At 34.2% G+C, this 26463-nt stretch overlaps 1 protein-coding gene across 2 annotated transcripts in view; it reads left to right on the top strand.

Annotated features, from left to right (window-relative positions):
• LOC136033526 (SEC14-like protein 1) overlaps window positions 1–24466 on the top strand; it is a 139721-nt gene extending 115255 nt beyond the window's left edge. Inside the window, exons 15-17 of one of the 2 annotated variants that reach the window (XM_065714275.1) lie at window positions 2342–2496; window positions 15667–15827; window positions 22767–24466. In XM_065714275.1, the coding sequence (XP_065570347.1) occupies window positions 2342–2496; window positions 15667–15827; window positions 22767–22881 (431 nt within the window). In that variant the 3' untranslated portion in view covers window positions 22882–24466. The remainder of the gene's footprint in view (window positions 1–2341; window positions 2497–15666; window positions 15828–22766) is intronic. The other variant, XM_065714272.1, reaches the window with a different exon arrangement.
• Window positions 24467–26463: the final 1997 nt, after the last annotated feature.

Genomic DNA, 26463 nt, shown 5'->3' with positions numbered 1-26463 from the left:
AGAGAAAAAAGGGAGAAACTAGTGGGATATTTTATCCATTTTTTCTGTGTTGAAGGGGACAAAAGTTTTTTTCATATCTAGAAGTAATGCAGCGAATGGAGAACAAAACAGGGATGGGCTCACAAACAGCTTGAGGCGGCTGTAATCTGGATGGGGAGTGACGTTTGGGGAAAATACTTGCCGTCCGAGGATTTGTTATTGCATTTTTTGCAAAACGGAGGCACAACGAAACCCTCCTTCGCTCAAGGATTTCCAAATTAGCTCTTTTTTGGAGCAGAGAGTATGGGAGCTTGCCTTCTTTGAAAATTATTCGAAAGGCTCTTCTTTGGATTGATTCAATTTTTTCCGATTCTTTACGAGAGATACCAGGGTGCCAAAGTGGACAAGCATATTCAAGATGCGGACGGACAAAAGACGAACCTACAAAGGATGTGATTGTGCTTCAATAAAGGTTGTCGAAAATTAGTGTATTTAAATTTATAATGAAGCTGAGACCTACTTCTAAAGTTGCTACATTACACCAACTGAAGCATACTGTCCATTATCCAAAGAAAGAGTCCTCTCATTCAAAGCTGGAATCTTCATTGACGTGACTTCGACTTCATTGCCGAATGCAATATATTAATCAAGTCTAAAACGATTTGGTAAGTATTGGACAACAAGCTTTGTTGTGAGAAGCATATTTTTGACATAACTAGACGCTGAAGCAAATGCAAACTAACAAGAATTACTACTATTGTTGGCAAATGCCCAAATATTCTAATAGAATGGAAAAGCGATTACATGAGAACCAAAAATCCGTCGATTGAATGTCATCGGTTTGACAAACAACGTATATTATGTAGCTCCTTTGGAATGCTTCCATTTCCGTGTACTATTTTATTGTGTGAAGGTTGTTTCATTGTATCGTGTATACAATCGTGTATTGTAATCGTGTATTGTATCGTGTGAATCGTGGATACACACGTATCGTGTGATATCGAGGATACAGCAAGTTGGAAGGTATCTTGATTATGAATAGAATTCGTAATATTATTCGTAGAATTCGTAATAGAATTCGTAATAGTAGAATTCGTAGAATTCGTAATAGTAGAATTCGTAATAGAATTCGTAATGTGAATACTCTTCGTTCCGTGTACTATTTTATTGTGTGAAGGATACAGCAAGTTGGAAGGTATCTTGATTATGAATAGAATTTGTTATGCGACTTGCAAACATGCTTGCCTAGTTTAGGGCCGCGTATTCAACAGTAAGGAGTGGATAGATGGTCTATAAGAATCAGCACTTTCTAAAGCACAGTCTGTAATGTGAATACTCTTCGTTGAGATTCTTGATTTCTGATGTACTGCAGACCAAAAGTTCTTTTGAAAAAAATTAAAAAATCAGTTCGCTAAAGATTTTATCCTGCAAGCACGACGAAATAATATATCTGCAAGCACGACGAAATAAAAAATAAATAATAAAAATATATCTGCAAATATATTCTGAAAAAAAAATAATATATCTGCAAGAACGACGAAATAAAAATAATATATATCAATTTCGGTATGATAACATGTTCATTTTTTTCTTTGCACATATAATTTGGTTAGAGTGTTTCTTAAAAATAGAATCTGCTCAAGGACTAATACCTAAAGGCCGAAACCCCGTGAAGTCTCGTTATTGAACACAAAATGATTTTTTTTTTTCAGACTGCATATAGTCTTTGCTAGGTTATTCTGGACGAAGACTAGTCTACAGAAATTAAAAGGTGATTCATTTTGTGACAGATGTTGTCAGTTTGAATCGTGAAAATAATAAACAAAAATGTTCCATGTCTCAAACTTTTTGTATGTGAAAATTTAAATATCTAATAATCAGTTGATTCCCACAGACTAGACTTTCTAAAGAATGATATGCTTTCTCAACCTGTTTGGTGTCATACTTTCTTTGCTTTTTTTTATTATTCTCAACTGCGTTTCTCTTCTTCTTTTTTTTTTTTTTTTTTTTTTTTTTTTTTTTTTTTTTTTTTTTTTTTGTCTGAAACTGCCAGAAACAGTAGAATTGCATTTGGAGGCCTTTGTCATTAAAAATTGAATTTCTGGTCTTTTTAACCTTTTCAAAATACCTACGTATAGTTGTATAAGCTTCCACTTAAGAGGTTCAAACAACCAGAGTTCATTTTCATTGTCCTTGATACAAAAGAAAGTCAGGCGAAAACCTTTAAACCATACATAGACAGTGTGATGTCCTGCAGTATTGACCCCTTTTGGAGATTCTTTCTTTTTCCCTTTTCTCTTTTCCCTTTTCCTTTTCTCTTTTTCTTTTTCTTTTGTGATCAAAAGAGAAATTTGTTTTTCAGCTACTCATGGTTCTCCCTTGGATGTATTGACCAGCATGAACCAGCTTTTAGTTGACTCAGATCATCGATCAGTCATAGAAAGATCCTGGAAGAAGGACATCGATTATTTTATTGTCGAAAATCCGCTTGCTTGTCACGAAGGAGAAAGTATTCAAGTAAGTTAAAACGGGCAGTCACTGTCAATCTGAAAGACAGATACATTTTCTTTCTAGATAAATATTTTGTTAAAACGTCTTTGAAGTTTTTTCTTAAAAAAATATATTTAATTAAAAGAAATTTGGTGTCTAAAACAATTCTTGTATAAGGCTGGTCAGGAGAAAAGTCTTGATGAGGCTCAGATTTTGTCCAATATAAAGCTTGAACAACTCAAATAAATTATCAGTTTTATTTTCCAATATATCTTCAAGCCAGGCACTGTTGTAAGTGGAAATAGCCTAAAATAGCAGGATACACTTGGAAGGTCTTTAAAGGGAGGGGGGTATGATTATTTTTGTTGGAAAAAAGGCCATTGCGCACAAATATCTGGATATTTTTGTATCTACTTTGCTGGGACTTGTTTACATATCCCAGCCCCCTTCCTTCTATGCCGATATAAAGATTGAATACTGACGAAAAGGATAACCGTGGTATAATATTTTGATGCAAATTAGGTTTAAGTTGAAAGGTGCTACTACCACATCTATTGGAAAAGTAGAATCTTTGATTTCGTCATGGAAAAAGTGGGCTAGGACTGCAACAATGTTACTTGGTAGTTTTCAAATTTGCTGGTACATTTTATCTGAAAATACCATCCTACATATAACAATAATTTTTGCTCAAAGAAAAGCTGTCAAAACATGAATTGTGCTGCTAAAGTTTCAGCAGCTTTTATAATTCTGCTACTGGCAGCTTTGGAACTTTCTTCATACCTGCTATTGTCATCTACAATTAAACCCCACTAGGTACGGCAAATCGCATGTCTTGTAAGTAAGCAAAGAAAGGTATCTCAGCTAGAACTCAAAAGTTAGACTCAAAATAAAAATGAATTTTTTTATTTCTATTGCTGCATTTGGTTAGAGGGGATTACTAGCGTAACTGATTATGCTGATTTTGGATATTGAGGCACACCAGCGTGCAACCATGTAGAACAGGTTCATCTACGCCTACAAGCCCAAAATCAGCCTATAAGGAAATCTTTTGACAGTTTATTTTCTCAACCTTTGAAATTGAAAGCAAATTATAACAAATTTGTATATTCTAAAATCCAAAGATGATTCATTTTTTTTTTTTTTATTCTTTGTTTTACACCAAGATAAATGTAGTGTAAGCTAGGGGTTTCCAACGCCTACAAGACCAAAATCAGCCTATAAGGAAATAATTTGACAATTTATTTTCTCGACCTTTGAAATTGAAAGCAAATTATAACAAACTGTATATATTCTAAAATCCAAAGATGATTCATTTTTTTTTATTCTTTGTTTTACACTAAGATAAATGTAGCGTAAGCTAGGTGTTTCCAACTTCAAAAAATATTGCATTTCTAGTAATTTTTTACTTTTCTAAATTTCTTCAAGGCGATTCTACTTTTTTACTTTATTGAGATTTTCTTTTGTTTTATATTGTGCATAGTCGCATCTAGTTTAAATGGCTATTTTTGCGCATGTTTTGTTTGGTAGCACTTTAAAAAAGCTCGCGTGATGCGCACAAGTTACTACCCGAGAAAAATGACGGGAAATTTTCAAGATTCTGTGGAGACTTTCCAAAGCTAAATAATAATGAAAAGATTAGAAACAAAATTTAATGAAGATTCTTGGAGAATAAAGCTGCAGATTTTCCCACAATTAGACAATCTGTCTAACAAGACACTAGAAAGCATCACAGTCAGTCTACGGGAGGTCTCAAGTTCGAATCTCGGACCACCACCCCACTTTTTAGGCTGTTGGTGGTTCAGAAGACAATGTCTAACTGAAAGAACAGTCTAATTAAGCGCATAATGTTGTCGAACAAGACACTAGAAAGCATCACAATTTAATTCATAATCACAATCTAATTAAGCGCGTAATGCTGTCTAACAAGACACAAGAAAGCATCACAATCAGTCTTTTTTCCAAAATGTACTCGCTGCTACCACTTTTTCCGCCATTTTTAGCCACCGGGCAGCGTATTATGAAAAAAGCGATGTGTCTTAGATGTCACAACACTTGCTTCATTTTATATTTGAATTTTCTGCACATCATTGTGTTTTGTTTCTGCGTAAAACAACGGATTTATACCGTCACGATGTTTCTATGACCGTGTCATAGGTATAGCTAGAAAATATGCAGCTCCCTCAAAAGGAAAATTTGTATGATCAAATATTCACAAAAATATTCGAAATAATCAGGAAAATCTTAAAAGGAAGTAAATGTAGAGCCGTCTTGAAGAAATCTCGAGAAAAAAGCAAAATTCACAAGAAATACTTGAAAATGTAATTTTTTTGAGTTAGAGACCTCTAACTTGTGCTACATTTATCTTAGTGCAAAGCAAATAGAAACCAAAAAATTAAACATCCTTAGACTTTAGAATACATACAATTTTTTATAATTCAGTATCAATTTCAGAGGTTCAATAAATAAACTGATCAATGATTCTAATAGGTCAATTTTGGGCAACAAAATTTGAATTAATGGAAATTTTGCCTTAGAAACATCACTTTGATTGTATCCTTTTTTTATGAAGAGGATTTAAATTCATTGCTTTAAAGTAGTAAGGTTGTACTTTTTTTTGAAGGAGAGTTAGGATTTCTGCCCGGATTGTCGAAACCGGTATTAAACTTTGTAAAATACCTACAGTATGATAACTTTATAATTAGTTTGTTCCCACGGTCCTTTTATGGGCAACCGCGTCGACCTTATTTTAGCTGCTTAATCTTCTTTCATAGAAGTATGATGTCCTGAAAGTTGACGCTCATCAAATTGTACTGGACATCCGGTATACTATATCTGGTTTATGTATTCTATTCCTTTTGATTCCACAATTAGGATTATTCAATTATTTTTTACTTTTATTAGACTATGCAATTTGCTGGTTTTTACTAATTACAATAGATGAAATGAAGCTTCATAATCCACGTCCGAGAGGACTACCTGAGGCATTCTTTTCTTCGGGCTTTTTTTATTGCTTTTGACTAAAAGACAGGCAAGCTAGCAGGCCGCAATTTTGAAATGAAGTGAGACTAAAACCTAAAAGTTTTTATAATGTTTGACGGTTTTCTGGATCCAAGGAGGTTGCTTCTTCTCTGGGATCTGAAAGTTCTACCATCTACATGCAGAGCTGTATACAAGATTTTTGTTTGGGTGGGGGAGCTACAAAAAAAAAAACAAAAAATACATCCAAAATTTGTTTATAGGCATTTTTGTCATGTTTTTACGAGTTAGAAAAATATTTGGGGGAGGGGGGATTCGACCCCCTAACCCCTTCCCTCTGGATACGGCTTTGTGTACATTCTTTTTGTAATTTTGGTTGATTTTTTTGGGGGGGAGGGACTAAGCTAAAGGAACAGTAAACGTATCCCATCTAAGCTATAAACATTTCCATATTTCTAAAGATAATCGTTACACTATTGCATCAATAGTAAAACCTGTGCAATCCAAAAATTTTCGGACTGGGCTATTTTATTCAAATAGGCCATTGGTTTGGTTTTTTATGGCACTTGTTATCTACCAAGTGGCATATAGCGATCGTGAATTCTGTCGGTCTGTCTGTCCCGGTTTTGATACTTTAGGCCCTTCCAGGTAAGCTAGGACGATGAAATTTGGCAGGCGTATCAGGAAACAGACCAGATTAAATTAGAAATTGTTGTTTCCCCTATTAGACCATTTGGGGGGTGGAACGGTTAAATCGGAAAAATTAGAAAAAAATGAAGTATTTTTAACTTACGAACGGGTGATCGGATCTTAATGAAATTTGATGTTTGGAAGGATATCGTGTCTGAGAGCTCCTATTTTAAATTCTGACCGGATCCGGTGACAGTGGGGGAGTTTGGAGGGGAGGAACCTAAAATCTTGGAAAACGTTTAGAGTGGAGGGATCGGGATGAAACTTGGTGGGAAAAATAAGCACTAGTCCTGGATACGTGATTGACATAACCGAAACAGATCTGCTCTCTTTGGGGGAGTTGGGGGAGGGTTAATTCTGGAAAATTAGAAAAAAATGACGTACTTTTAACTTACGAAGGATTGATCGGATCTGAATGAAATTTCATATTTAGAAGGACCTTGTAACTCAGATCTCTCATTTGAAATCACGACCGGATCCAGCGTTATTGGGGGGGGGGTGGACCGGAAATCTTGGAAAACATTTAAAGAGGAGAGATCCGGATGAAACCAGGTGGGAAGAATAAAAACAAGTCCAAGATACGTGACTGACATAATCGGGGGGGGGGGCAACTGACATAACAGTTGGGGGGGGGGAGTAATTCGGAAAAATTAGAAAAAATGAGGTGTTTGTAACTTACGAATGGGTGATCAGATCTTATTGAAATTTGATATTTCGAAGAATCTTGTGCTTTAGAGCTCTTATTTATAATTCAGACTATATCTGGTGACATTGGGGGGAGTTGGAGGGGGAAACCCTCCAACTCTGGGAAAATGTGAAAATTGAGGTATCTTTATCGTACGAATGGGTGATTGGATCTCAATGAAACTTCATATATGGAAGGATCTTATGTCTCAGATACTCAATTTTCAGTTCGAATCGGACCTGAGGAAATAGGGGGTTGGAGGGGGAAACAGAAATCTTGGAAACTGAAAATCTCGGAAAACGCTTAGAGTGGAGAAATCGGGATGAAATTAGGTTGGTAGAACAAGCAAATGTCGTAGATACGTGATTGACGCAACTGTATTGGATCCGCTATCTTTGGGGGAGTTATGGGGGGGTGCGTTCAGTGCTTTGGCGAGTTTGATGCTTCTGGACGTGCTAGGAGGATGGAAATTGGTAGGTGTGTCAGGGAGCTGCATTAATTGACTTGATAAAGTCGTTTTCCCCGATTCGACCATCTGGGGGGCTGAAGGGAGAGGAAAAATTAGAAAAAATGAGGTATTTATAACTTACGAGTGGGTGATCAGATCTTAATGAATTTGGATATTTAGAAGGACCTTGTGACTCAGAGCTCTTATTTTAAGTCCTGACCAGCATTAAACCTCTGATTTTCCTTTAAAATCAATCTATTGATTCTTAGATTTTGCTAGAGCTCATACCATATGACCTCTTGGCTCTTGGCTCTTTCGGCCTCGTCACAAGTGCCATATGAGCTCTTAGCTCTTGTTGAATTAATGTATGTTTCGAATTTGGCTCACCGCACATGAATAATTAAAACGAAATTAGCATTTCATTTCCTTTTTTTTTGCTAAATGGCTTTCTCATAGTTTTGATCGGATGATTTTAATTGATTACTTCCAGGCGAATTTTTTTTTATTTATTTTCTCATTGTTTTTTTTTTTTTCAATAATGCTAGAAAATCCTGCGCCCCCTTCATGGAAATTCTCTTTCCTCATGATAAATTCCTCCATGGAAAGATCCTCCCACGTAACCCCCTCCCCTGGCCAATTCCCACCCCGACGTGAAAAATCTCCCTGAAAACATCTGTACACTGCATAATAACCATTGCTATATATAAACAGTGGTCAAAGTTTTTAACTTGCATCCCCTCCTCCGGGGACTGTAGGGGATAAGTCGCCTCGAAAGACATAGTTATTAGGTTTTCGACTAAGTTGAACAGAATGACTATCTCAAAATTTTGATCGTTTTTGGAGAAAAATGAGTGTGGAAGGGGGCCTAAGTGCCCTCCAATTTTTAGTGACTTAAAAAGAGCACTAGAACTTTTAATTTTCGTTAGAATGAGCCCTCTCGTAACATTCTAGGACCACTGGGTCGATATGATCACCCCTGGGGAAAAAAACACGCATTCGTGATCTGTCTTCTGGCAAAAAGAAATATACAAAATTCCACATTTTTGTAGAAAAGAGCTTCAAACTTTTAAAGTAGGGTTCTCTGATACGCTAAATCTGATGGTGTGATTTTCGTTAAGATCGCATGACTTTTAGGGGGCGTTTCCCCCTATTTTCTAAAGTGAGGCGAATTTTCTCAGGGTCATAATTTTTGATGGGTAAGATTAAACTTGACGAAACTTATATATTTCAAATCAGCATTAAAATGTGATTCTTTTGATGTAACTATTGGTATCAAAATTTCGTTTTTTAGAGTTCTGGCTGCTATTCAGCCGGGTCGCTCCTTACTATAGTTCGTTACCAGGAGCTGTTTGAAAGTTTTCTCGTTATACCTTGATTACGAGACAAAATTTTACCCATAGACTGTGCAGTATACTTGAATAATAAAATCTCATCAAGATAAACGCCCAGGTGCTTAATCGATAAAGCACGCCTTTAAATTCCGCAATGCGTTAGAATTTCATGAATCAAAAGATAAAAAACAGGAGATCGGGAAAAATGACAAAATTTTACTTACCAAGATTAATCTTAAGTTCATGTTCAACCACAAATGGAAACATTCAAATCTTTTGAAATTAAAACGAATATCTTCAGCAAACAAACTTAAAATCCATTAGGACTAGTCACAATTCTTTAAGAATGACTGCTCATATGCAAAGGCTGTTCAATTTCAACGAGAAGTGTTTTTTTTTTTTTTTTTTTTTTTTTTTTTTTTTTTTTTTTTTTTTTTTTTTTTTTTTTTTTTTTTTTTTTTAACCTTAAGACTTTGGAGTAAAGAACAAGGGTTGAGGAAGTATGTTTTTGCCCTTTTATATTCTTAAGAACTCCCACTTCGTTAGTCTTTTCCAATAACTTAAAAAACCATAATAATCTTAAAATAACCATAAAAATGCGCAACTTTTCTGTCTGCATCTTTATCCTCTCCAAGCAGGGACATCCCATCAACTCGTACCAAATCATTGTTTTGTTTCAGGAGGGTATTTTGATAAAAAAAAAACTGCAACGCTTTTACTTAAGTCAAAAATTACTAGCTTATTAGTAAATACCTCTAATTCAGCAAAAACACCAAAGTGGTCAGGTTCGACATTCACAACAACCCTCGGGATCTAAAAGCTACATTTGAAAATATACTGTCCAAAAGTTTTGCGGACGTACTAGAAATTCTATTCGCAATGTTAATCGTAGGGATTAAACCATAAGACAGACATAGATTTAAAAGTTTATAAGTCACCGAAGATTCGATATCTAACCGGTTGATGTTGAAATTACCTAGAATGAGACACGGCTTATTGCTGAATTGCACTTTCGCCAGCTGTTCATGAGAAATCTCAAAGAATTCTTTATTAGATCTAGAGGGAGAGAATTCCTGTACACAATGACTGAATATGCATCAACATTGTTTAATCTAGCTGGTAGAACTAGTGTTTTACACACTATTTCATTATGTTTTCTCAGATCATCAGGGATTTTCACGTGCAGATCTTCATGTACATAGGCTGCAAGACCCCCCGTGCCGACGTAGCTCTTTGTTTCGTGTAAACAAAATAGTATATCCAAATGGGTAAGTGTCCGTTAAAGCAATTTAACGGAAGAAATTAAGATTTGCCAAATTAACTAGAAAATCAAAAGTCGTATTAAGGTCTCGGTAAATGAAATGACAAATCCTGTGATACACCATGTTGGCATCCCAAGATCATTAAAATCATAATTAAATACAAATTTAATATATTCAAGGGTTCACAAACCGGAACAACAAAATCCAGATTTCTATTAATTCTTTCATTAAAATAATAATAAAAATTTACTCTCTAATTTTGTAAATCAACTATGCTATGAGCCCTTGGGGGAAGAACAATCTGTCTAACCACTATTTAATAAAGATCTAAATGGTATGTGGTGTTTAATAGGGCGAATACCAGTAACAATGAAATACACGCTCTCAACTATCGTAATGGGATATAACGAAAAAAAACAGCTAATGAAAAAAGAATGAAAAGAACACCAAAGAAGAAAGAAACAAAAAACACAACTGTTAGATAAAGGCAAACAGAAAGAGCAATCATTATAATCAGCAGAAAACATACATCATAACCACACACGAGGATTACCAAACACGCAAGCAATTATTATTACAACAATTTGTTCATAGTCCTTTCAACGACGATATAATTCTCTTTCAATTGATTGCACAAAAACAGAAAACACTCAATTCTCTCGCCCGAATCGACCTCTTTGACTACGCTCACTATAATCTTGTCTAGTAACAGATCTATCAATTTGATTAATTGGATCATTCTGAAAATATTTAACTATCGATCCGTCAGGGCTTCTGATTTGCAAAGAGGGTGGAAATGATTTAGATACCCATGCATCATGTAAGTGGGATCGCTTACTAAGTAGAGATTTTCTGGCTCGGCATATGTCAGAGGTTGCATCATCACTGAGAAACAATTTTTTGGATGGGCCAATAATGTTATTTTTTAGTTTATTTGCCTTGCGTAATAGGCCTGTTTTTATTACCTTGTCACCAATTTCAATTTAAAAATATTGGCATCCTTTTTACATTGGATTACTTTAAATAGTGGAACTGTAAGCTGTTCAAGGCCAACTGTAATAATGTCCTTAAACAAATCAGTGGCAGCGTTTTCGTTCTCACTGGCTGTGGTCAAAACAATTATATGTTTACTCCTCTGATCAATTTCCGGTTTAGAAGCCTTATCTGACAAATCTAAAACTGCCTGGGACTGAGGTTTAGCTTCCTTCACAAGAACAGATACTCGGGATTTCAAAGATGATTCTCATTCCTTAGAAATGCAATTATAGTATCTAGGCTAGTAATTTAGGCCACTGTACCAGCTGGGACACCTCTAATTTGGAAACACGGACTTCAAGTGCTGTTAGCTTATCATTCACCATGTCAAGTTTTTTGCCATTTTCTTGAATGGTTACTAGCTCCTGGTTTAAATTTTGTGACAAAGTATCCATGGTAACTTGGGTAAGCGAGCTTCTGGTGTTATTAACTGTAGAATTCGAAGGGTTCTCTAGGTCTTCGTCAAGATGATTACGTTTGCTATGACGCCTCATACCAAATTGAAATTAAAATTAAGAATAAAGATACTCGCCTATCAAACAGTTCGTGGTAACGAACTGTAGTAAGGAGCGACCCGGCTCAATAGTAACCAAAACTCAAAAAAATTGAATTTTGATATCAATAGCTACATCAAAAGAATCGCATTTTAATGCTGATTTTATATATATAAGTTTCATCAAGTTTAGTCTTACCCATCAAAAGTTACGAGCCTGAGAAAATTTGCCTTTTTTAGGAAAATAGGGGGAAACACCCCCTAAAAGTCGTAGGATCTTAACGAAAATGACACCATCAGATTCAGCGTATCAGAGAACCCTACTGTAGAAGTTTCAAGCTCCTATCTCCAAAAATGTGGAATTTTGTATTTTTTGCCTGAAGACAAATCACGGGTGCGTGTTTATTTGTTTGTTTTTTTGTTTGTTTTTATTTTTTTTCCAGGGGTCATCGTATCGACCAAGTGGTCCTAGAATGTCGCAAGAGGGCTCATTCTAACGGAAATGAAAAGTTCTAGTGCCCTTTTTAAGTGACCAAAAAAAATTGGAGGGCATCTAGGCCCCCTCCCTCGCTCATTTTTTCCGAAAGTCAACGGATCAATATTCTGAGATAGCCATTTTGTTCAGAATAGTCAAAAACCATAATAACTATGTCTTTGGGGATGAATTACTCCCCCACAATCCCTGGGGGAGGGGCTGCAAGTTACAAACTTTGACCAGTGTTTACATATAGTAATGGTTATTGGGAAGTGTAAAGACGTTTTTAGGGGGATTTTATTTTGTTTGGGGGTGGGGCTGAGGAGAGGGGGCTATGTTGGAGGATCTTCCCTTGGAGGAATCTGTCACGGGGGAAGAAAAATTCAATGAAAAGGGCACAGGATTTTCTAGCATTACTATAAGAAAACAATGAAAAATGAACATGAAAACGTTTTTTCAAATGAAAGGAAGAAGTAGCATTGAAACTTAAATCGAACAGAGATTATTACGCATATGAGGGGTTCTAAAAATACTTTAGCATAAAGAGCGAGGTATTTAGGAGGAGATAAATACCTTGCTCTTTATGCTAAAGTATTTTTAGTAATTTCAACTATTTATTCTACGGCCTTTCTGATTCAGGGGTCATTCTTAAAGAATTGGGACAAAACTTACGATTTAGTGTAAAGAGCGAGGTATTAACGAGGGTACAAACCCCCTCGTATACATAATAAAAACATAAGGTTATGAAAGTTTGTTACGTAAGTTAATTCTTATGTTACGTATATTTTTTACTAATAAAAACGTTCGTTAAAAATTAAAAGTTCTAGTTGCCTTTTTAAGTAACCGAAAAATTGGAGGGCAACTAGGCCTCCTTCTCCACCCCTTATTTCTCAAAATCGTCTGATCAAAACTAAGAGAAAGCCATTTAGCCAAAAAAAGAATTAATATACAAATTTCATTTTAATAATTTATGTTCGGAGAGCCAAAACCAAATATGCATTAATTCAAAAACGTTCAGAAATTAAATAAAAAAAAACTAATTTTTTTAGCTGAAAGTAAGGAGCGACATTAAAACTTAGAACGAACAGAAATTACTCCGTATATGAAATGGGTTGTCCCCTCCGCAATCCCTCGCTCTTTACGCTAAAGTTTGACTCTTTGCCACAATTATACTTTTTAAAACAATTAAAATCTTTAGCGTAAAGAGCGAGGGATTGCGGAGGGGACAAACCATTACATATACGGCGTAATTTCTGTTCCTTTTAAGTTTTAATGTCGCTCCTTACTTTCAGCTAAAAAAATTAGTTTTTTTTATTTAATCTCTAATAATAACAGTTATGTACCCACGGTGATCTAAATGTGCTGTCTGCTTTGGTCGTTAGTTTCTGGCACGGCTAACAGCAACAACAACTCCAAGTAGCAAAAGCAACATAAACAGTAGCTAAATAATTATATAAGGCCTCTAATGCGTAAGTAATTGCCACAACAGCAAAAAACTGTAGGCTTCAGAATTCCATAAAATGAACTGATTCCATTCCACCCTGATAACAAGCACCATCGCGAAAGCTGGTATTACTCAAATGATAGCATAATAATGAATATCCATAATGACTCAAGGCTTTAACTGGAAAATATATTTTAGAATTTTGTTTTTTAATTAACCTGGAAAAGTATTCTGGTTGTTTTTTTAAGAAAAAATACTCATAAAACCCGTCTTTTTTTTTGTCTAAATCGAGGATCCACTGGCCTTTAAAGTCTTCATTGCGGCGTCTACATGGTCTGAAATCTTAAAGCAGCTTGTTAACTGTTAATGTGGTTAGATTCCGGTTTAAGTACCGGTTTGGCCTAATTTGAAAGAACATTGATTTAGTATTAAACCAAGATTTGTAATTTCACCACTTATCTACTCAAGAGGCTTAGATTTTTGAAGAGGATCAGTTTATCGTCACAACTGGAAGTTCCAATTTTGGTAATGTGTCTCTATTGTGCAAAAAAAAAAGTTACTTTCATATGGCTAACGCCAGTCAGAATCACTGAGATATCCAGGATTGAATATCAATAAATTTTATACAGTCACGTTCCCTATTCTGGTTCTTTTCTTTTTTCCTGGTTATTAAGGTAATTTTCTTTTATTCAAGTGGACGTTGTGACCAATAAAAATATTCTTAAAATGGAAATCAATATGCCATAAATTCCCCTAATGTTTATCTAGCTCTATTGTCTACTCAGGTGTAAAAATTTGCTCTAGTAAAACCTATATAATGCAGACACTCCTGGCTTTGGATATTTATTCAAATAGCCAATAACTCCGTGTATGAAATTATTTTTTAATTTTTATTACCAAATTGAAAGTTAAAACATATAATTCGAGTTCACCTTAAATACTTGTTATGATTAAGTTAATTTCCCGTCAATAAAATTAAATATCAAAGACAGAGTATAAAAGAACAGAAATGGATAAAATGAAAAAAAGAAAGTATCCTAAAATCACGCAAGTCTACGAATAATTGGATGTAATCATATCAGCTCCAAATTCCTCTTCCGACAGCTGGGAAGGTAATATGGTAATTCTTAGATACTGCACTTTCTTTTCTTCCAAAAAAAATTTTTCGCCCCCTTTATCCCCTTCCTCAGTTTATCCCCTTCCTCAGTTTGGTATTGTTGAATTGCCGATACCACTAAAAACTAATATTTTTTATCTGAGAAATGTTCAAGAGTAGGAATCTCATGATTCCTCTAGCTAGCTAAATCTTCAAAGTAAATCCAGACCTTTAGGTGTTTGGTGCAACATTTTTGGCAATATTTGTAACACTTTTAAAATCTGACGCCCACTGCTACCAAAAACCACAAATGTGAAGGTCTTTTTCATTGAGAATTGAATCGTCGGTTTGTCCTTTTTTAGGACTTATTTAGGACTATATTTGTGTAAGTTTTTATTTAATCAATTCGAAAAATCGTTTGTATTGTCACAGTCAGTGATTATTTAATGAGTTAGCAAAAATAATGACTATGTATTCGTTTTGTAAACTGCGTTAGGTTTTATTTGTATTTGTGTTTATCTCATATTTATTTTATTTCATTTCTTATGCCCTTTTATCGATAGAATTATATTCAAATAAACGAATACGAGCGAGTAACAAAAACAGACATGGATTTTCAAAAAATGCTCAATATTGGCAGTTCACACAATGTCATCTTTGATTTTCTTCTTTCTTTTGTAGGTGTGTTTAGTACTGGGCTCCTGTGCATAAATCAATAATTACCATTTACAATGCCAGACAAACAGACAATTATTTTATTCAGTAACAACCCCATAATAGAAGTATCTCTTCTCCCAGGTTATGAGATCTCGTAGTTTTTCTTAGAAACTTGTGCTTATTTGCCTATTCCTTCGCGGAGAAATTCCAATCTTAGTGGGCACTGGTTTTGTAATGTCAAGAGCTCATTTGAGATTATTGATTGATTGCTAAAGAGATCCTGTAATTATTCCACTAATTATCTTAGTGGTGAGCTCCAGTTGATGGAAAGTGACCCTCTCTTCTTGTTTGTTGTAAAAATTTCTTTTGTCTAGTTGTCACCGCAAATACATCCAACGAATCTTTTAAGAGCACCTTTAGCTAGATATGAATAAGGAATTAGTTACGCTGATAGAGACGTATAACTACACGCAATCGTATGCGGTATACGTATCGCTGACGTATAACTACACGCAAATCAAGGTGCATAAGAGGTCACTGTTTTAGCACAGATGAAGATTAGTATTTAGAAATGTATTGTTAAAATTTGAACTTTGACATTGCAGGGATCGCATGTCATCTCAGTGGAAGGAACCTACATTCTTCAATGGAAATTCAATGAGCCAGTAAATCATCCTACTCATGCCAAAGACTTCATTGAATCAATTACGTCTTCCAAGGCAAAGTTTATGTATTACTATGAAGTTCTTAACTCTGATGACTATCGGTAAGGCTTTTGGCACTTTTTTGAAATTACTACTACTAACAACAAGTCACTGCAACACCAAGTCACCGGAGGTCAACACAGCTACGCACGCTCCTCCTCCATCCCAATCTATTCAGAGCCTCCCTCTTTACACCCTCCCAGGAAGTTCCCATTTCTTTTAAATCTTTCTTTATGACACGACCTGCTTTCTGTCTAGCCTTAGATGTTGGGCCGAAAGGGACAATCTTCGAAATTGATAAATCCCAACTACCGTACAAAGTGCAAACAAATCCAGCGTACTCGCAGACTGGAGCGACTAGGTGAGGGGTTTTTCCGCAAGAAAGAATAGCTCATTAACTCTTTTATCTTTTGTCTTTTATTCTTATCTTGTATTAATACTCTTATTTTTTTTCGTAACCTTATTTTCTTGCTCCAGTATTTTTCTTTCCGAATTGGATGATCTTTTTTAATCTTAAGACAGAAAAGGAGAAACAAAATTAATGTCTAAAATCCAAATGTGAGTAATCATCCTGTGACTGCTCTGTTGATAAACTTTGGATCAACTGCTTGACAAAATGCCAACTAGTCAAAATGTCCTAGTTATTAATATTTGCCTGTAAGGGCTTTTTGCCCTTGTATCAATGGTGTTACACCACTCCTTTTGGATGATGATCGGAGCCTTATTCCTTGCAAAACAATTGTTCAAATGAGCAAAATTGTCTGATTTTAATCTCTTTTTTTAAGCTTGAATTTGAAAATAAGTAAGCATCTTACAGTTATTTGAAAGACAATTATTAATAACCGACATAGTTATTAGACTGACAATTTGAATGAATTCCAATTTAAAATTTTGGAAGTTCAATCTTTAAGCAACCCTATGAACAAAAATCGTTGGTAGACTGATCAAGGGATATGGACGACCATAAACTGCAAAGACTGTTAAGTTTTTTCCGAAAATATCGTTGTTGCAACAATTCATAGCGATGCTGATGTAAGAAGAACGTTAGCGATGCAGTACATATTTCTGGTTTTAAGAGCCGTGTGCCAATTGAACTTTGTGGAAAAGAACTTTAGTTTCTTGATAAAGTTTAGAGTAACGACCCTCATACATATGAAGACTTAAAAAATTATACTGATGGAGACATTTAATACATATGAAGACTTAAAAAATATAATTGTGTATGTCTGTTTTTTAATTTTTTTTCTTCTCGAAAACGGCTAGATATTTTTCGGAAAAATTGGAATCCTGGCATATTCTGGAAAAAAAAAATGATCTAGATAGGTTAGAAGTTTTAGAAAATTCGTTTAGAGTCTTAACTTTAGAAGAAGAGAAAAAACAATATGTGGATGAATTTATTTTTGTATACATCAGTATTGCAATGACATCACTTATGTGGAATAATTGTAGATTTTCATATATGGAGAAATTTATATTAGATTGATTAAAGAGCAAAAACTGGTTATTGCAAAAATATTTGCATATATTTTGACAAGGAATTGCAGTAATTCAAAAACTAAAAAAAACAACAGTTTGAAGCTTCGTAGAAACTGTTGCTAGAAAAACATCATAACCAAATTTGTTTTCTTATCAGTACAATATCATTTTAAGAAATTAAGAAAAAGCTTTTTTTAGTTTTTTTTCTTCTTTTGTATTAATGCTAAAGCCAAGGTTCGAACCTGGAACCTCTCGTACCTAGAACCTGGAACATAAAGCTTTACCAACTCAGCTACTTCGGCTTGAATACATTTACCTTTTTTAGTTTTCTTTTATTTTCATTTTTTTTAGTTTTTTTCTCCTTTATTTGTCAGTTTTTTTCCTTTTTTTTTCTTTTTCAGTTTTTAGTTTTTTATTAGTTTTTCTTTTTTTTTCTTTTTATAATGATGATAGAAGGTAATAAGCTTACCTAAGCTATGGATGTCAGGTGATTGATTTTTCTTCTAACGATAATTTCGACAGGACCTGTGCCTGTCATCATCAGGTTAATTCAAATTTCTTGACGGAAAGTAAAATTACTAAATAAATAAAACTAAAAACACTGAACAACACTAATTATGAGCCGAACCTGGAGTTATTGTTGTGCCATGGCCTGAATTTTGGTAGAGGCGTTGATGGCTGCTGTCCTAGTGGATCTTAAAGAGGTTGGGCCTTTAGGAAAGGGGTGGAGTTTTTTGTGAGTTTTCAATTTATGGGTGATGGGTTCCCAAATTTCGCTAATATGAAACTCACCATTGTCTTTATTGATGGCTGGTTTATTTTTAGCAATTTCCAAAGCTTCTCTGATTTTCTGCTTTAAGAGTTGTGGGACAATAGCAATAAGTTGGGCTTGGTCAAACTTAATGGAGTGGGAAGGGTTTTCAAAGATATGATGGGCCAATGCAGAGAAATTATCTTCCTCCTTTAGCTTTGTCTTTTTTAAGGCAGGCATCAATGGAATCAGCATGTTCTTTTAATCGGTGATGTAGAGGTCTCATGGTACGACCTATATAGGTATCACCACAACTGCAAGGAATCTCATATACCCCTGGTGGATCTGAAGTAATCTTATCCTTGCCTTTGTTCAAGAAGGAGGAAATAGTCCTTCCAGAGGGGAAAAACACCTTAAAGCCAAGTTTAGTGAGTTTGGAGCTTAAAATATCAGTAATGCCCTTGATATAAGGTAATGACAAAAATGGTTTATCATCTTCAATCTTAGGAGCGAAATTCTTGGTAATTCCACTCATCTTTCTCCTGAAAATAACCTTGTCAATGACTTTTTGGGGGTATCCGTTACCTATCAGAACATCTCTTATATAATCAAGTTCAGCCTTCAGCTTAAAATCAGAGGAGCACACCAGAAATGCTCTATCAACCAACGAATAGACTACAGAATTTTTAACTATAGGGTGGTTATAGGAGTCATATCTCAGATATCTATCACTATGTGTTGGCTTTCTATACACACTCAAGTCCAACCTAGTTTCTCGTTTTGTAATGAGGACATCTAAGAAGGGTAAATTGTAGTTATTTTCAAGTTCAATGGTGAACTTAACTTCTGGGTCCTGCTTGTTAAAAATATTGAGAAAGGATATTAATTTGTCTTGTGCCCCATTCCAAATTATTAAGCAATCGTCAACATATCTCATGTAGAGTTGGAGATACTTGAAATCCTGTTTGAAGATATTAGTTTCAATATGTTGTAGAAACACCTCGCTAAGAACTGGTGCCAAGGCTGATCCCATTGGTATGCCCCAAATCTGTTTATAAGTTTGATGCCTGAAAGTAAAGTAAGCATTGCTGAGACATAAAGACGTGAGAGTAATGATTTTTGTGGAGTCCAAGCAAGTCAGTTCTCTCTAGGAACCATCCTTTTCTAAAGCTGATTGTAAAGCTGGTATAAGACGCGGCAAAGGTATGCTGGTAAACAAAGATACAACATCAAAACTGCACATTGTGGTATTCTCCCCAATGTTGATGCTATTTAGCTTATCAACTACTTCTTTAGTATTTCTTATTGTGTGCTTGCTGCTGAGGGTTATGGATCTTAAAATACCAGCCAAATATCTTTCCAACTTCTGTGTGGCTGAACCTACGCTTGAGATAATAGGTCTAAGGGGTATATCTGGTTTGTGAATTTTCGGTACACCATAAAATCTAGGAATGACTGGTCTGACAGGAAGGAGTGTTCGGTAAAGTTTATCATTAATCCTATTGGTAAAACTGAGATTATTCAGAGCTTTTTTGACATTATCATAAGCAACCTTTACAGCATTAATGTCAACTTTTTCATACACTTTATTGTCACTCAAGGGGTTTAATGATTTGCTGACATACTCAGTCTCATTAAGGATAACTATTGTATTGCCTTTATCAGCTTTGGTAATTATGATATTGGTATCATTCTTAAGATCTGTGAGGACTTTCATTTCATCTTTTGTTAGATTCTCCTCAGCAAGTTTCTTCTTGGAAAAACCTTTCCGTAGGGTATTAGAAACCAAGCTTCTAATATCTTGTGGGTCAACATTGATTTTTGTCTTATTTAGAGTTATAACTGACTCTACATTGGATATGATTTGTTCTACTGGTATGTGTTTGGGGGGGATAGAAAATTTCCATCCTTTTGAAAGAATGTCTAATTTCTTTTGGTCAAAAGTTTGTTGACTTAAATTGATGACTGCTGGACCTGGAGATACTCTAGGAATGTATGTATCCCTAGAAGAAAACTTCTCAAACTTAAGCTTTTCCAGCTTATCTATATGTACTTTTCTGGTTATAGCCTGCCTTAAAAAGACAAAGCTAAAGGAGGAAGATAATTTCTCTGCATTGGCCCATCATATCTTTGAAAACCCTTCCTACTCCATTAAGTTTGACCAAGCCCAACTTATTGCTATTGTCCCACAACTCTTAAAGCAGAAAATCAGAGAAGCTTTGGAAATTGCTAAAAATAAACCAGTCATCAATAAAGACAATGGTGAGTTTCATATTAGCAAAATTTGGGAACCAATCACCCATAAATTGAAAACTCACAAAAAACTCCACCCCTTTCCTAAAGGCCCAACCTCTTTAAGATCCACTAGGACAGCAGCCATCAACGCCTCTACCAAAATTCGGGCCATGGCACAACAATAACTCCAGGTTCGGCTCATAATTAGTGTTGTTCAGTGTTTTTAGTTTTATTTATTTAGTGATTTTACTTTCTGGCAAGAAATTTGAATTAACCTGATGATGACAGGCAAAATTATCGTTAGAAGAAAAATCAATCACCTGACATCCATAGCTTAGGTAAGCTTATTACCTTCTATCATCATTATGTATGAAAGTCAGGTTGGCCTCAGAGAATACATTTTTCTTTTTAGTTTTTTGAACAACATCATAACCAAATTTATTTTCTTATCAGTACAATATCATTTTAAGAAATGAAGAAAAAGCTGATTTTAAGTCCAGTTTAGAATCTCTAAAGTTTTATGTCAGGAATATTCACGGTGCCTAAGCAATAATTTTAATGTTTAATTAAAACTAGAGAAATACCTGAAAATTTAACATTAGATTTTTTTGTGGATAAATTCTGCTTGCTATGTTATTAGCTTACAGGTTCCAACGCAACCAGTTATGTAATGTCAGTAGGAAGTCCCAAAAACCAAAAATTTGTAGTTATTACAAATGATGATTCTCTATTTAGCAAGGTTTAATTATTTTATTACTCTATTTAGCAAGAAGCTAACAATTCAAAAACCTTATAAAAAAAAGTTTCACGCTTAGTACACATCGTTGTTAGAAATCAGAGTAGCTCTAGTGATCAAATATCTGAACAAATACAGTATGAACAGACATTAAATTACGTAAAGAGCAAAAAACTGGAAATTGCAAAAAATATTTGTACACATTTTCACAAGGAATTACAATAATTCAAAAACCTTAAAAAAGAAGCCTAAAATATGAAGCTTTGTAGAAATCATTGTTAGAAATTGCAACTCCTTTAATAATCAAATATTTTTGAAAAGATACAGTACGGAAAGACATTAAATTGCGTAAAGAGCAAAACACAGGTAATTGCAAAAATATTTGTATATTTTTTAAAAAAGGGATTACAACAATTCAAAAACCTGAAAAAAGAAACCAAACAATTGAAGCTTAGTACAAATCGTTGCTAGAAATTGCAACTGCTTTAATAATTAAATATTTTTGAAAAGACCGCACAATGCAACGACAGTAAATTGTCTACGGTTAGAAGACAAGCTACAATGAGAATCCATATTTAGAAGCCTGCCACGTCCCGAGGGCCTGGGCCGGGACCGCAGCATGAAAAAAAAAACAGCAAATTGTCTGCGGTTAGAAGACTAGCGACAATGAGAATCCGTATATAGAAGCCTGCCGCGTGCCGAATGCCAGGGTCCTACGGCTGGTAATCGCAAAAACACTCGTGTATATTTTAACAAGGGATTGAAAAAATAAAAAAAAACGCAAAATAGAAAAGCAAAAGTTTAAGCTTAGTAGATATCGTTGTTAGAAATCAGATTTGCTTTAATAACTAAATATATTTGAAAATACTCAGTGTGAAAAGAGAGTAAATAATCTCAAATTGTCTGCGGTTAGAAGACAATCGACAATGAGAATCCGTATATAGGAGCCTGTCGCGTCACGAGTGCTGGGGCCAGGACTGCAGTATGAAAAGACAGCAAATTGTCTACGGTTAGAAGACAAGCTACAATGAGAATCCATATATAAAAGCCTGCTGCGTGCTGAGTGACGGTACTATATATACATATATATATATATATATATATATATATATATATATATATATATATATATATATATATATATATATATATATATATATATGTGTGTGTGTGTGTGTATATATATATGTATATATATTGTCCCTGTGCTTTCAAAGGTAAACGGCTTGTATAGTCTTATTTGCTTTAAATAACGAAGCTATGGCAGATATTTCAGCAAATGAAATGTAGTTTTAACAGATGTTTAAGGTTCAACCGATAAAAACAATCACCATTCAAGGATATATATATATATTATTTCCAAATATTTTTCACTGTGTTTCGAACTAAAAGTTTTTTTTCAAGTATTGTTTATTTTGAATGTATTTTAAATGTAAGGCTATGCATTAACCACGGTGGTCGTGGAAGCGTAGCCTGGTGTTTACAAAGCTCTTTTTCTGCATCAACTTATCTTCAATTATAGCCTTAATAATGGTCTGTGTTGATATGAATGCTTTTATGAAAAATGATGGCAGCTATTTTGTCATTTCTGTGTAGTGATGCTGACTTAATAGTAACTCCTGCTGACAGTACAGCTCTTCAGGGGGTAATTAAAACCCTCACGCAACTTAAAAAATTCAATGAAATAACGAAAGTGTAAGATTATATCCCATATATTACCTAATTTTCCAGAAAAAAGACTTGACTCTAAACAAACTAGTCGTATTATTTTTGTGCATACTTTTATTTCCGTTTTTCTTCTAGAGGATCAATGACAAGTCTTCATTCTTCCCAAAGTGGTTTTTCAGCAATAAGTACTACCACCAGCATTTCAATGAAGTCCCGCAAATCTCTTAACAGTGGTTGCCCGTCACGGTGATGACTAAGTTTGCCTACTTTAAATCTTGCTTTCTACAATAAGATTTCTTGTAGGAAATATATGGCCCCATTTTTTCCCAGTGCCAGTGGCTTCCCATTTATTTCTTGATACTGCCTGAAATTTTGGTTGGTTTTAAAAGGTTTATGCCGCCGATAGTTTCGGTGGCTTATGATGAATATATGAGAGTTCTCATAATTAATTGTCACTTGATGTATTTAGAAAGGCGCCTGGTGTACTCTGTCTTTGAAAGTTGGTCACCTTTTGGGTGATTTATTAGAAGGTTTGTGTCCTTGATTAATATTATTGCTATTGTAGGGATATTAATCAAAGCGGAACTTTTCTTTCTTTTCCTTCTTAGGGAAAATTGAAAAAAAAATTATAAATACTTTGTCGGTGAAAGGCTAATTTTGAAACTTATTCTAGAAAAGCTAATTTTTCACTTTAGTCTTGACCGGTTGTAGTCACAGTCAGTTCGATATTTTTAATGATAAAAATTGTGAATTTCTGGGTAAATAATTAATTCTTTTAACTACATTGTTTTCAATATTGAGTAAAAATAGTTTCATTGGATAACATTCAGCAAATGTGTCTGTGTTCGAATTTTTAGCAGCGTTTGAGGAATTCAAACTCTGTCAAATTTATAGCACAATTTTTGTGCTCTTCTTTCGTTCATTTTTAATTCTCTTCACTTTTCTCTCTGTAGCTGAAAATTTGAATTTATCGAACAGATCGATTGTTAAATAAATTGTTATATAAATAGATTGTTAAACAGATACAAAAGAGTGCCATTTCCTTGCATTTGTAGCAGATTTTTTTTTCCTGTTAATTGTTGATGCAGAAATTTTTTGAAAATTTACTAGCTGTTAGATCTGACCAAAGTTTCTGAAATTCTTGTAAGTCCGTTTAACAGTGAAAAATGTTTTCTTTGTTACTACAATTTCGATAATTATTACCCAACCCCTTTGTGATGTCAGCCAAGATATCATCCCAGAAACTGTCTAGGAACCAGATTTTTTGTATTGACAATTGTAATAACCTGTTTGTTTCTAGAGCATTACAAAAAAATTGTGTTAAATGATTTGATTTTTCTTAAGAGACCTTTCTTCCGGGGGGGGGGGGGGGAAGGATCACCTGTCTGCTTGTTTCTAAAGTCATGATTACAGAAATATTTAAATAACATTCTTTGCAGAGATAAACCCCCTGATCATACGGTACATTTTTTATTCTGTTGCATTCCATTTTCTTTCACTTGGTAGATGTTTTGGTGAAAAAAGAGAAAAAAAGATCTGCGAAAATGAGTGCCAAATTTTAAATAAAGTATTAGTGATTTTGCCGTCAATAACGGTGCTAAATTAAAATCGATGTTTAAAAAAGAATAGAACTAGTTTTTCTGACCGTGTTATTTCAAATTCGTAAAGGATACCGTATAGAAACAGGTCCGACATTTATTGTTTTTTAACGGTGTAACTTATAATAGTTATTTGTTTTCTAAAATTTAGTATAATGTGTTTCTTGGCCTGTGATCTAGACTTCATTTAATATTTTGACATTTTAGGTGGCAACTGCCGTGAAAAAACTATATGATAAAAAAAGAGGAATATTTCAATCTTCAGAATAATTTAGATAGTTGAAGAAAAGCACGTTAAGAGGAAAAGTTGCTTTTATATTTGACTTTGAAGAAAACGCCTAAGCAAAAATTTCTCGAAAGATGGAGTTTCTTTATATTTAGCTCATATACACAATTTTTTTTAAGGGGGTTGATGGTAACTAGAGTTTATAAAATAAATAATTATATTTCATACTATATTTTATATCTCCATGGTGGTTAATAAAATGAAAAAAAGACACAGACGAATTATAAGAACAATATTTGAAATAGCAGGATAAATATCGATATTTTTGGTGGAGAGTGGTGACGAACGAAAACCCAACCGGCCCTACGTTTATTCATTAATATAATTGATATAATTTGATAATTACAATATAATTTATATATATATATATATATATATATATATATATATATATATATATATATATATATATATATATATATATATATATATATATATATATATATATATATATATATATATATATATATATATATATATATATATATATATATATATATATATATATATATATATATATACTCTATGTGTTTTCCAACATTATTTGTTTCCCCCTCCCAACCCTCCCCCCCCCCCCAAAGTCACGAGATCCGGTCGGGATTTAAAATAAGAGCTTTGAGACACGATATCCTTCTAAATATCAAATTTCATTGAGATCCGATAAACCCGTTGTAAGCTAAAAATACCTCATTTTTTTCTAATTTTTCAGAATTAACCCCACCCCCCACCCCCCAACTACCCCAAAGAGAGCTGATCCGTTCCGGTTATGTTAATCATTTATCTAGGAATTGTGTTTATTTTCCCTACCAAGTTTCATCCCGATCCCTCCTCTCTAAGTGTTTTCCAAGATTATAGGTTTCCCCCTCCCAAATCCCCCCAATGTCACCAGATCCGGTCGGGATTTAAAATAACAGCTCTGAGACACGATATCCTTCCAAACATCAAACTTCATTAAGATCTGATCAACCGTTCGTAAGTTAAAAATACTTCAATTTTTCTATTTTCTCCGAATTAACAGGCACCCCACTCCTCCCCAGATGGTCAAATCGGGAAAACGACTATTTCTAATTTAATCTGGTCCGGTCCCTGATACGCCTGGCAAATTTCATCGTCCTAGCTTACCTGGAAGTGCCTAAAGTAGCAAAACCGGCAGACAGACAGACCGGCAGACACCGACAGAATTTACGATTGCTAGATGTCACTTCCAAGTGCCATAAATATATATATATATATATATATATATATATATATATATATATATATATATATATATATATATATATATATATATATATATATATATATATATATATATATATATATATATATATATATATATATATATATATATTTATATAGATAAGTGGTTCTTAGTTGATCAGTGGATCCATAGATCAGTGGTTCCCAGCCGATTTTGGGCCTTGCCCCACCTAGCATTTCTAGAATCATGATGCCCCTTTGTAATTATTAAACTTTGTTATTAAAAATGTTACGTGTATTCACGTGAAGGAAACTTAAAAGGCTCTTGGCATATTTTGTACTAATTAAAAATATTATCTGAGTGCAACATCGTGTATCTTTTTTGCTCTTTAAATGCATTTGGATGTGACGTTATTTAAATGAAAAATGTTTTTTGTTTTTTCAAGACCAAGGCCCTAAAGTATAGTTAGCCGAAGGGTGCACGCCCTACCGGTGACCCACCAAAATATTGTCATGAATCACAGTGGGAATAATGGCCTTAGATGATTGCAAAATATCAAAGAAGAATAGATAAAAACTGCCACAACATCCACAACTCAACCATGTTTAACCAGGATTTAATTAATTGTGGTAAATTTTAAATCAGACATGTTTGCCATCCTTTTCATTGTCTGAAAAAATGGTCTGAATATGGGAACCAATGACATGGTCTGACAGACCTGATATGGGACACAATTCACCCGGTATT

This window comes from Artemia franciscana, chromosome 1 (assembly GCF_032884065.1).
Source record: "Artemia franciscana chromosome 1, ASM3288406v1, whole genome shotgun sequence".
NCBI classification, from domain to species: Eukaryota; Metazoa; Arthropoda; class Branchiopoda; order Anostraca; family Artemiidae; genus Artemia; species Artemia franciscana.
The sequence above is the reverse complement of the archived record's forward strand: the minus strand, read 5'-3'. Positions and strand labels throughout refer to the sequence as shown.